The 12,676-nt window shown below is 49.3% G+C and overlaps 2 protein-coding genes across 2 annotated transcripts in view; one reads left to right on the plus strand and one right to left on the minus strand.

The window, feature by feature from the left end:
- KAZN (kazrin, periplakin interacting protein) overlaps positions 1 to 12,676 on the minus strand; it is a 1,131,324-nt gene that overhangs the window by 168,626 nt on the left and 950,022 nt on the right. The window lies entirely within an intron of this gene.
- LOC132516373 (large ribosomal subunit protein eL39-like) lies at positions 5,842 to 6,211 on the plus strand. Its single transcript, XM_060142815.1, has 2 exons — positions 5,842 to 5,966; positions 6,163 to 6,211. Exons 1-2 carry the CDS (start codon positions 5,842 to 5,844, stop codon positions 6,209 to 6,211), a joined length of 174 nt encoding a protein of 57 aa, XP_059998798.1.

Raw genomic sequence — 12,676 nt, forward strand, 5'->3', positions numbered from 1 at the left:
GGTAAGTTTAGACCCAGTATTTCAACCACGTCTGTTTTCATTTATTCATTCGTTGGCTCAACAAATACCGATTGTGTACCAACCATGTGGCAGGCACAGTACTGGGCTCCGGAGGTGAAGCACCATGTGGTCTAGCCTGCCATGGGTACCTGGGATGTACCAGCACGTGACCCCAAGCGGGCCTAAAGCAGGCCCCTGGGAAAGACTGGCAATTTCTGCAAAGTTGAAACTATTCCTCCCTCTCCGGAACCAGGAAGGGTCTGGATTCCTAGATCACTGCTCTCCCAGTTTCATCTCCATGGCAAATACCTGCAGAATGGCTCTTACAGGGACATGGAAAAGAAAACCGATTAGACTTGGGAGAGGCTGTGGGGAGGGTCTGCAGCATGGAGTTCTAGACTTTTCTTTCTGCAACTGCCCTTTACTTACTAGTAAAGTTGGGCAAGTCGGGCCACCTTCCGGGGGCCTCAGTTTCCCCACCTGTGAAATGGGGATAAGAATACTTGCCTATCTCCCCATGACTGTCCTGTGAGGAACAAAGGAGACCAGAAGTGCGAAAGCCCATGTAACTGCAGAGGGCCAAACACCCAGGCTGAGGGGCCGGTTAAGGAACCATTTGGTTATTTGCTTGTTCATTTCTTGGGGTCCGCCTGCACTCAGCATCTGCCATGAGTCCACTCCTGCCCTAGATACTGTGGGGAAGGGCGACAGGCCCCCGAGTGTAGAAAGGTCACAGTCCACTTGGACATTCAGATGAGAAAGGAGAACGGCTGGCAGATATGACTTTGATTATGACTCTGTGCCACAGAGGCCTTGCCACTGGGACAACGACGAGCCCTTGCCACCTCCCTCCCCAAGAAAACAAAATGATCTCAAAGACCAGGCTAGCAAATGGCTTCAATATTCTTGCAGGCAGGGTGAGCGCTGAGACCCAGAGATGCTGGCCTGGCCTGTCCCTTTAAGGCTTAAAGTGACAATCTCTCCTAAAGCATCAGCTCTCACAGTGGTCAGAAGCAAGTTGGAACCATGGAGTAAGAACCTTGTGCAAAGGCCTGGGCCTTTCATGTGAAGGTCTCTGAGCTACCTGCAAGTAGTAATTAGGCATCTCAGCACCGAGGTGGGGTATATCTGTTCAAAGACAAAGCTGGCTTCTCCTTCGGAGAAACAGAAGTCCAGAGAGGCTCAGATACCTGTCCAGAGACACACAGCAAATCAGGGCCCAAGCAGACTGACTTCAGGAAGCCCTAGAGCAGTGGTTCTCGAAGTGTGGCTCCTAGACTAGCTGTATCAGCACCATCCTTGTGCATGTATGAGAAACGCAAATTCTCTGCCCCATCCCTACCTCCTGAGTCAGAAATTCCTGGGGTGGGGCCTGACAGTCTGTTTTAACAGCCCTCTCCATGTAACCCTGATGCTGATAAAGGTGAGGGCCACTGCCAGTGCCTGGAGGAAGGACTGCTAGGTCTTCATGTCCTTCTGAGTTGCAGGGTAGGAACGAGGCAGTGGAGCAGAGCAAGGTCATTTTGTCAGTGGCTGTGGTATCACAGCTACATAACCACCCCTCCCCCACCCTGATGGCTTTTTGCACCCAGAGTCCAAACCCTAGGGGCCTCCTTGTCAGGAGGCCACCTGCCTGGGCTCTGGGAGGCCTGTCCACACACGCCCCCGGCCGCTTTCCTGTAATTACAGGCTCTACCTGCTTGTCCGCCCACCAGAACTCAGGCATGTCAGCCAGAGCGACTCCGGCTTCTCCCACCCTGAAGGCAGAGCACGGCCTCCATCAGCACCGCAGGCTCTGTGTCCACAAGGCCTACAGCAAAGCCAGGAACAGGCCTGCCATTGCCCCCAGCGGCCGCTGTGTGGGCTGAGCTCAGGAAGATCGTTCTGCACCCTGGACATCAGGAAGTAACCTTAGGCCCTGGTCTCCGGGTTCTCAGGGCAGAAATCGGCAATGGCCCCTAGTCCCACAGGGACTAATTAGAATTTGTTCTAAATTCTTTTTCCCCCAGAATTGTCCTTTAAATATCTTTGGAACTGGTTTCAGGAGGCAGATTTGTCGAACAGCTACGTGGAAGGACTGTCATCTTCCCCCTGAAGTTTCTCATTAAAACAAACAAGCAGAAATGTGTTGTCTAATGTGAAAGGAGCTGCATTCTTTTTGTTTTTAAAGATCTGACCTTTGAAAGTAGGATGTTTCTCCCAGATTAGGGGCCTGGTGGAGGGATGCTCTTGGATTCCTGGAGTTGAAGGACAACCCCACGAGCTGCTGGGTGAGCCCAGTCCCACCTCCCTTGTAAATTCAAGGCGGGGACAGGGTTTTAAACTGATACAGGCCCAGGGCACCAGGCATACAGCAAGCCCACACTCGGATTTGTGGATTGTTGGAAAGATCCTGAGTTCTGGCTAAGGGCCTCCCAGTTGCCTTGTGCTAAGCTTAACAAGTCCCTTCCCATTTCTTCTAAGAAAAGGATCCCACGTCTTAATAAATAACAACAGCTACCTTCCACTGTGGGCCCAGTGGTATGATAGGCCCTCTAGTGGTTTTATCTCATGTAATCCCTCAACTGCCCTACGAGACGGGGTACTGTCGTGATACCCACTTTATTTATTTATTTTTTATTTATATTTTTTTAGGCTGCGCCGTGAGGCAGGTGGCACCTTAGTTCCCCGACCAGGGGTTGAACCCGTGCCTCCGTGCATTGCGAGCTTGGAGTCTGGACCACCCGGGAAGTCCCATGATACCCACGTTAAAGCAGGGTAAACTGAGGGTAGGAGAAGGGAGCAGAGGTTGCAAACTGGTGGCCCTAGAGCCAGTGATGGCCTGTGAATGTGTTTTCTTTTCCTAGTATTCTACTGAAAAGCATTTTAAAAATTAGTTGCCAACATTTAAAAATTTGGATAAATTACACCAAAAAATTCAGATATTTAGCTTTATTTTGAAAACATCAGGAGGTCTGGTGATAGAACCCCCATTCCATCCCACAGGGTAACAGTGTGCCCTCCATCCCTCAACCCCTGTTCCCTCGTTCCTGTAAGTCACCACATGGGGGCTCCAGGCACGGAGTCCACAACCGCTGGTCTTAGGCCACAGGTGGTGATGGGCAAAGTCAGTGCTTGTCTGGGTCTGTCTGTCTGTCTGTCTATCTGTCACTCTTTGTGTATCTCACCAGTGCCCACTTCCAGGAGAACCTGATGTTAGATGAGAAGGAACACAGGACAAGGGAGTCAGGAGATGTGGGTGTTCGTTCTGTTGACTGGGTGACCTTGGGTCAACGCTTTTCCCTCCCCGGGCCTCAGTTTTCCCATCTATACAATTCGGAGGTTGGATAAAAAGATCTCCCAGAGCCCCTCTGCTCCTATCAGCCTAAGGAAGGCTCCTCTCAGCTGCAGAGCCCGTTGGGAAACTGTCTGAGGGCTTGCAGACAGGCCAGGTGCCGGCTTGCCCACCTGAGCCGTCCTGTGGCCACGAGCACCTCTGGGCAGGGAGACGGTCTCACAAACCCAGAGCTCTGCCATCAGCACCAGCAGGGGCCAACAGTCTCACTCTTCCCAGTGACGGAAAGGCGGGTTCCACCCGTGAAGCCGCCTCCAGCATTGCTAACCTAATTACACAGAGAAAAGAGTCCATGAGGATGACCCAGACTCCCCGCTCTGAAATGCAGGATTCCTGGGCTGGGAGGTGGAACCAGCTTGTCCCTGCCCAGGTCAGTCTGAGGACAAGAATGCCCGCTGGGCACTGGGTAAACCAGGTGGGGTTCTGTGCTGCCAAGAGGAAATACTCATTCGAGTCCCAGGAACAGAAAGCATGCATTCTTCCGCCCTTCTCTTTCTTCATCCTACAAACACGTGACAGAGGAGGAAACTGAAGCCCAGAGAGGGGGAGTGATTGCCCAAGGTCACACAGCAAATCAGTGCCAGAGTCAGATGACAGCTCAGGCTTCTTGACCTCCTTCCTGGGGTACTTTCCATATTCTCTATCGCTTGGGAGTTTAGAACCCTCCACCTCTTTGGAATTGGGCTTCAGAAGGGGGTTGGAGTGGCCTGTGTGGGCAGAGACTGTCTGTGTAGTCCAGAGCCCTAACATGGGGCTTGTGCACAGTGCCTAAGACACAAACCACTGCTGAGAGAATGGGGGACCCGTGGGCCCAGCAGGTGTGAACCACCCAAAGCTTCTAGGGTGGAAGCTTGGTCTGTAGGAAAGGTTGCAAAGCCCACATGTGGCTCACAGACATATTCTGGTCTTCCCACAATGTTTAAAACAAATTCATGTTCGTTGCCAACACTTAAGAATCAGGGAATTTTTCTTCTTCTTTTTTTGTTGGTTATCTATATAGTAGCGTGTACAAGTCAATTCCAAACTCCCAGTCTATCCCTCCCCCCACCCCTCCCCCCTGGTATAAGCTCATTCTCTAAGTCTGTGAGTCTGTTTCTGTTTTGTAAATAAGAATCAGGGAATTTCACATAAAAGACAGGATTTCTGGCTTCTTTTGGAGAGTCTCAAAATCTGGCAGAAGCTGGACCACATTTCCACCTGGCCGTGGCTGGCAGGACGTGGGTGCGCGCCCTCTCGTTCACCATCTCCACCATCCTTCCCAGTCTCTGTGACCTCCCTGCATGTACGTTTGGGGATTTCAACCGCCCCCCGCCCTCCACAGCCTCCCATGCTAAAGTCACCCCCTCTCTCATCCTGGTCACCCCAGGGGAAATTCTGGTTCTCATTGGAGGGCAGCTTTGCCCCACAGGGGACATTGGGCCATGTCTGGAGACATTTTGGGTTATCACAATCAGGGAGGGGACTTACTACTGGCATCTAAAGGGTAGAGGCCAGGGATGTTGCTAAACATCCTATGATGCACAGGACAGAACCCCAAACAAGGAATTATCTGGCCCCAAACATCGGTAGTGCTGAGGTTGAGAAACTCTGAGCTGAATCAACAGAGCCCCGGGCCAGGAACAGGATCTGGAGAGGGAGGGTCACCCATGCTGGGGACTGACTGCTTACTGAGCATCATGTTAGGCAAGGGGGGAGAAAGCCAGGATGTGTAAAATGTGGCCCCGGCTCTCTGGGTTCACGGGGGGGCACCCAGAAATGTAGAGGAGGGGGCTCCCTCCACCAGGTACATCAGCAGGGTATCAAGGGCAGAGGTGCAGTCAGGATGGGCAGAGATGGGGAGGTAAGCATTCTGGGCAGAGGAAACAGCCTAAGGCAAGGTGTGGTGGCAGTAGCAGACGCAGAGGCACACATCTGAGAAGAGATGTCTTCTGTTACATGGGAGGGATGCTGGGTGGGAAGCAAGGGCATGATGTTGGAGGAGGAGATTGTGGGCAAGATGTAAGGGGTCTCCTAGTCAAGCTAAGTGGGAGAGAGAGGGCAGCCCATGGCCAACCCTTGCAAAGGTAGTGGAGTATTAACTTTGTGACCTTGGAGAAATCACTTTAATTCTCAGAGCCTCAGATTCCTCATCTGTTCAATGGGATAATAAGAGTGATTAAAAACTATCACATGTAGAACTCACCATTTGCCAAGGCACTGAACTATATCTGATGTATTTAATCCTCAGAGAAGCCCTACAAAGTATATGGCACTATTATTTCCAATTGTAGAGCAGAGGAAACTTCAAGATATGGATAGGTGAATCAACTTCAACTTTCCCAAGGATACTACTAGTAAGGAACAAAGGTGAGATTTGAACCTAGGCAGTCTGGCTCCAGCACATGCTCTTAGTTGTTCTGCTATTCTGTCTCTCTAGAACCTTCTAGGTGAGTTGTCCTTAAGAATAAATGAAATTCTCCTCTTTTCTCTTGTCCGCCATCATACGTGCGGTTGAATTTGCTCTCGCCATGTCTTCCCACAAGACTTTCAGGATCAAGCGATTCCCGGTCAAGAAACAAAAGCAGAATCGTCCCATTCCCCAATGGATTCAAATGAAAACTGGTAATAAAATCAGGGCTTCCCTGGTGGCGCAGTGGTTGAGAGTCCGCCTGCCGATGCAGGGGACACGGGTTCGTGCCCCGGTCCGGGAAGATCCCACATGCCGCGGAGCGGCTGCGCCGGTGAGCCATGGCCGCTGAGCCTGCGCGTCCGGAGCCTCCGCTCCGCAACGGGAGAGGCCACAACAGTGAGAGGCCCGCGTACCGCAAAAAAAAAAAAAAAAAAATCAGGTACGACTCCAAGAGAAGACATTGGAGAAGAACCAAGCTGGGTCTATAAGGAAGCTCACATATGAAGTGGTGCACATTTATGCTGTGTCAAGGTCAAGTGTGTCTTACCATATCAGAACATCACTACTGTCTGAACAGCTGCCTGCGTGATGGGAGAAATGGAATGGCTCACTCCTCTTGATCTTTCCTCACCACTGCTCACTGTCTAGCTCAGTAATAAATATGTGAAACCTTTAAAAAAAAATAAATGAAATAAAGCAGGTAACATGCCCAGCACAATCCTGGCACGGAGTTAGTGCAGAAGCAGGTGACACATTGCATAGAGTCCCAGCCCAGGCGGATGGAGCAAAGCCCAGTTCACAACATCAACGAAAAGAGGCGCCAGAGACGTTCTGGAGTGGGCACATCTGCTCCGTGGAGAGAGGGGGGTAGAGGAAGGGCGCCCCTCCACTCAGGTGAGAAACGGCTAAGCCAGGTTTCTGGAAATGCATCTCCATTTGCAGTGCCCCGCTGCCCCCCCACCTCTCTGTCTCTTTCACACCTCCAGGACTTTGCTCACTCCATGCTCCCTGCCTGGAATGTTCTCCTCTCCGCCTCCACTAAACCCCTTCCGTCTAGTCTATCCCTTCCAACAGAGCTCAGAGGATACTTCTTTCTGGAAGCAGTTCAGGACATGCCCAGGCAGAGTAATCACGCCTTGTCTTTGTACCCAGAGCATTTTTTCAAACTCAATTTGCCTCCTGGGGCATCGTCTCAGGGCGGCTCAGCCTTCACCAGCATGTCTGTCTCCTGGGGATCTTGTTAAAATGCAGATTCAGGAGTGGGGTCTGAGGTTCTGCTCTTCTAACAACAAAGGTCCCAGGAGATGCTTATGTTGTTGGTCCAGGGAACACACTCTTGAGTCCCAAAGTCTCGGGGCACTTCCTGGGAGTCATTCGTCCTCCATGGACAGGATACTCCTCTGGGGCAGGGGCTTCATTTTAGTTTTTATACAGCAGGTTCTTATTAGTTATCCATTTTATACATATTAGTGTATACATGTCAATCCCAATCTCCCAGTTCATCCCACAACCACCCCCACCACCACTTTCCCCCCTTGGTGTCCATACGTTTGTTCTCTACATATGTGTCTCTCTTTCTGCAGGGGCTTCATTTTAAAGGCCAGCACGGGGGGTGGGGGGAGGAACGGAGGGAGAGTGTTGACCCATCAGTGGAGGGATGGCCAGATTGAATACTTCAATTTGACTCACAGCTTCTCTGTTTCAGCGACACCCTCCTTCCAGATCTTCAGAAGAAGGAGGCATATCAAGTGCTCCATGACTGAGGATAGCCTGGGATTATTTCATTGCCACCTACCCTCAGGGATGAGCACCTAGGGTCGCTAGCTTGTCCCCCAGAAAAGGATGAAATCACTAGTGAGATGGTGAACACGATGATTTTTAATTTTAAAGGTGTCTTGCATGCTTCAACGAATCATCTGCACTTTCAATTCTTACTTTTTGTTTTACATTCTGTGATGCTGAAAAGATATAAACATGCCCTTTTTGACATTTTTATTTTATGGGGCAGAAAGCAAAATGGCTGAACTATGCAATGAACTCTGGACTCCTGTTCAGGATCGGGCTACTTCCCCAGGTCACCGGCCATGCAACAGCGTGCTTCTTCCTTTCCTATCTGCCCCCCACCCTCCATTTCATGGAGACATAATTGACATATAGCACTGTGTAAGTTTAAGGTGTACAGTGTGATGACTGGATATATGTATATATTGCAAAATGTTTACCATAACAAGGTTAGTTAACACATCCTTCACCTCGCACAAATACCCTTTTGTTGTTGTTGCTGTTATGGGTGAGAACATTTAAGATCTACTCTTAGCAACTTTCAAGTATATAATATAATACTGCTAACTATAGTCACCACACTGTGCCTTAGATCCCCAGAACTTATTCCTCTGATAACTGGAAGTTTGTCTCCTTTGACCAAAATCTCCTCATTCTCTCTGCCCTCCCCACCTCACCACCCACCAGCCCCTGGTGACCACCATTCTCTTTGTTATTGTGAGTTTGACTTATGTTTTTAGATTCCATGTCTGAGACCATATGGTATTTGTCTTCGTTTGTCTGGCTTATTTTACTTAGCATACTGTCCTCCAGGTTCATCCGTGTTGTTGCAAATGGTAGGATTTCCTTCTTTTTTTAATGGCTGAATAGAATTCATATATATACACACATATACATACATGTATATACACACACATATACATATATACACACATGTGTGTATGTATATATACACATACACACATATATATACACACATATGTGTGTATGTATATATACACACATATATATATATATATCTCACAACTTTTTTTTTTTTTTTTGGCCACACTGCTTGGCTTGCGGGATCTTAGTTTACTGACCAGGGATTGAACCCGGGCCCTCGGCAGTGAAAGTGCGGAGTCCTAACCACTGGACCGCCAGGGAATTCCCCACAACTTCTTTATTCATCCGTTGATGGACATTTAGGTTGTTTCCATGTCTTGATTATTGTAAATAATGCTGCAGTGAACATGAGGGTGCGTATATTTTTTCGAGTTACTGTTTTTATCTCCTTCGGAATTGCTGGATCATATGGTAGCTCTATTTTTAATTTTTGAGGAACCTCCATACTGTTTTCCATAGTAGCTCTACCTATTTACATTCCCACAGTGCATGAGAGTTCCCTTTTCTCCACATCCTTGCCAACATTTGTTATTTCTTGTATTTTTGAAAATAGCAGAATATTCTGAGAGGTGTGAGATGATATCTCATTGGGGTTTTGATTTGCATTTCTCTGATGATTAGTGATGTTGAGCACCTCTTCATATAACTATTGGCCATCTGAATGTCCTCTTTGGAAAAATGTCTATTCAGGTCCTTTGCTCATTTTAATATTGGATTTTTTTTTTTTTGCTATTGAGTCGTGTGAGTTCCTTATATATTTTGGATATTAACCCCTTATCAGATATGTGGTTCACAGGTATTTTCTCCCTTTCTGTAGGTTGGTTGCCTTTTCCTTTTGTTCATTGTTTCCTTTGCTGTACAGAAGCTTTTTAGTTTGATGTAGTCCCACTTGTTGATTTCTGCTTCTGTTGCTTGTGTTTTGGTGTCATATGCAAAAAAAATCATTGCCAAGACCAATGTCAAGGAGCTTTTTCCCTATGCTTTCTTCTAGGAGTTTTATGGTTTTATGTTTACATCCTTAATCCATTTTGAGTTAACTTTTGTGAGTGGTGTAAGAGAGGGTTCCACTTCCACTCCTTTGCACGTGAATATCCAGTTTTCCCAACACCATTTATTGAAGAGACTGTCCCTTCCCTATTGAGTATTCTTGGCTCGCTTGTGAAATGTCAGTTGACCGGATATGCATGGATTTATTTCTGAGCTCTCACTTCTGTTCCATTGGTCTATGTAGCTGTGTTTCTGCATGGCTCACTTCTGAGCCTTGCTACCAGGCATGTTCTTGGTGACCTGCTCCAGTCCCAACTCTGTCAACCATGTCAAGGAATGAAAACAAGTTTTAACATCCATTTAAGCAAAGCAATTAGGAAGGTCACCCTGCTCGGGGAAGAGACAGTGAGAAAGAGAGAAAATAACAGTATACTTTGAAGGCAGTCACATCAACTGTTAAGTTGTCCACTGTTCACATCCAAGTTCCACTGGGCAGTTAACGGTAAGCCGAATTCATGTGGTGTGTTATTTTCTTTTTTTTTTTTTTTTCGGTACGCGGGCCCCTCACTGCTGTGGCCTCTCCCACTGCAGAGCACAGGCTCCGAACGCGCAGGCTCAGCGGCCATGGCTCACGGGCCCAGCCGCTCCGCGGCATGTGGGATCTTCCCAGACCGGGGCACGAACCCAAGTCCCCTGCATTGGCAGGCGGACTCTCAACCACTGCGCCACCAGGGAAGCCCCTGTTATTTTCTTATTAAACATTTGCGTGAGGTATTTGCTTCATCCTTATCATTAATATCTAGTTAGCAGACCCTGGGAGGATGTTCTGGACGTGGGCCTGGGGACCTCTCTTTCTCCAGTGCAGACCCTTGGGACTGGGTTCTGTTTTGCAGGTGGCAGCAAGACAAGCCAGCAGGACTGTTCCTACTCAAAGTGCACTTCTTGCCCCCGCAGGGAACAGCTGGCTTTGGGGCTAGTGGCACCTGCAGAAGATGCACTAATCTGGGATGGACGGAAAACAACTCCATTTGCACATGGAGAGACCCGAGCAGCGGCTTCTCCAGCAGGGAGTCCGACATGCAGTGCACAAGCCTGTCTGTGCTGTGACCTGGAGCGTGTGCAGACAGGTCGAATCCTGCAAGCTGATGTGCAGGTGTCACAAAGCTGCACTGGCAGCAGGAATGCAGCATCGCAGTGCCCGTGATAGAGCAGCTGCCGTGCAGCAGGTTTTTATATGCATTTCTCTCCTCTGATCCACAACCCAAAGTAGGGCAATTCCTGTGCCCATTTTATGAATGAGGAAAATTGAGGCACATGGGGGGAAGTAACTCCCACAAGGCCACACAGCCAGGACGTGGCTGCACTGAGGTTGGAACCTGGGTCTGCCGACTCAAGACTGGGCCCCTATCAACTTTGCAGCCTAAGCAGTCCAGGTAGCTTATCACCCAGCTAACCAATCAATCAACCAGCCAATTTCCTCCTAGCATAACGAGTCACCGGGTGACTACAGGGTGCCAGGCACTGGGGACAGGGGGAGCTTGAGACGGAATCCTGCCCCAGCTGTATGACATTAAGCAGATTGCTTAACCTCCCAGGGCTTCAGTTTCCTCCTCGTAAAAAGGAGCAATAACGCTGCCTCCCTCATTGGGTTAAGTGCCTTAAGTATATGTGGAGGACTCAGAAGGGCATCTGCCACAGAGTAAGCACTCCATAAATGCTACCTATTCCTGTGAGATTAACAGGATTGTGATTTTGTAAATTACATTTTGTTTCTGGTACAATGTTTTAAAATTGATTTTCAAACAAAGCAACTTCTTACAAAGCCTGTACCCAGGGGTAGTGGAGGGCACGGTGCACCTGTCTTTCGCAGGCCAGCAAGTAGATTCACTCGTCACCTTCTAGCAGCCCTATCTTTAGTCACCAAGAGACAGCCAAGCAGGTCTCAGCCTCCCGTTTTCATCCTCTCTCTGCGCATCCGGCAAACGCACTGACCTCTAGTCCCCTGAGTGCCCACGGCAAAGCCCGCCTGTCCCTGCAGCCAAAGCAGGAGCGCCCCCGAGCAGGGAGAAGGGGTGCCCGCCCAGCTGCCAAGGCCCGCGGGCGCCCATCTGCAGGGCTGGGGCAAAAGGGGAATCTGTACTGGTAGCTGATGCTCAGTGGGCTGCAGGGCCACTGAACAAAACTTGCCACTTCACAGCCTCCTTCCTGGAAAAGTATAGTTTGGATCCTGCGTTTGAGTTAACAAGGGTGCAGATGCTGTCAGCAGTTGTTCGTGGCTTCTTCTTTTTTTCTTTTTCTTGCATCTCCTAAGCCTGGCATCCTAAGGGTTATTTATAATTTATGTGCCTACAAGGACAGCTGCCTTAATGTTCTAAACCCCAAATGATGACAAAATAACAAAACCAGGACATTTTCTGCTCCAAGGGGGTCTGCCTGTCCATGCCCTTCATTCCCCGTGGGTGGGCCTCCCCCTTCTCTCACGGAGTTTCGACAAGGACACTTGCCGCATTCACCTGGGCTCGATGATGCCATTTTGCCAAACGGCTGTAAAGCTGGTAAAAGGGCCTGTATTTTTCTAACTCCAGCTGCATATTAGGCTTCCTTTGGAAATAACATGGAAGATTAAAAAAAAATCGCAGTTCTCAGAACTTCAGATTTTCTAGCCTATAAAGACTGTGTCCATCAAAGCATGTCCTTGGTCCCTGTTTGCCCCCAGCATCCTTGGATAGGCAATGAGTCTAAGTGCAGACACGTGACTGTTAGCACAGGCTTTCCAGGTGCTGTGAGCCTGGCTGGTCCCTGTGTCCCTATCGGGCCCAGAGAATCGGTCGCTTCTGCACGTGCATATTATATGCAGCTGAGCAAATTGCCTTTATCAGTTTTATTAGCGGAAGGTGCCTGCTACCACTGGAGACCCTCACTGTACTCTGAAGAGAGGGGATCCAAGGGTTGCCATCCCCATAACTCCCTGTGTCACTCTACTCTCCTCAAATATGCTGGCCCTGTCTGTTGGGAGACAGACAGGCTGAACCCGTGCCACCCTAAAGAGAGGTAGCTACGGGAAAACAGATTTAATAATCCTTTGAACCTTGACCTTGGACACTGAGCTATGAGGGAGCTTCTCCCGCTGTGGCTGTTCTCGGGCTGTGACTTGGATGGACCCACCCACTAGCAGGCCCCGTCGGCTTCCTTTCCAAATGTATCTTGAATCCAATGGCTTCCACCCCAACTGCTGCCGCCCTGGGCTGAGCCGCTGTCATCTCTCTCCGGGGACATTGCAATAGCTTCCTAGTGGCCCC

The sequence above is a fragment of the Lagenorhynchus albirostris genome, chromosome 2, assembly GCF_949774975.1.
Source record: "Lagenorhynchus albirostris chromosome 2, mLagAlb1.1, whole genome shotgun sequence".
Lineage (NCBI taxonomy): Eukaryota > Metazoa > Chordata > Mammalia > Artiodactyla > Delphinidae > Lagenorhynchus > Lagenorhynchus albirostris.

Excerpts from the sequence above, each read along its gene's own strand:
- LOC132516373 (XM_060142815.1), top strand. The coding sequence starts at position 5,842 with ATGTCTTCCCACAAGACTTTCAGGATCAAGCGATTCCCGGTCAAGAAA. Across the intron at positions 5,967-6,162 it reads AGGGCTTCCCTGGTGGCGCA|GTACGACTCCAAGAGAAGAC; the intron begins GTGGTTGAGAGT and ends AAAAAAAATCAG.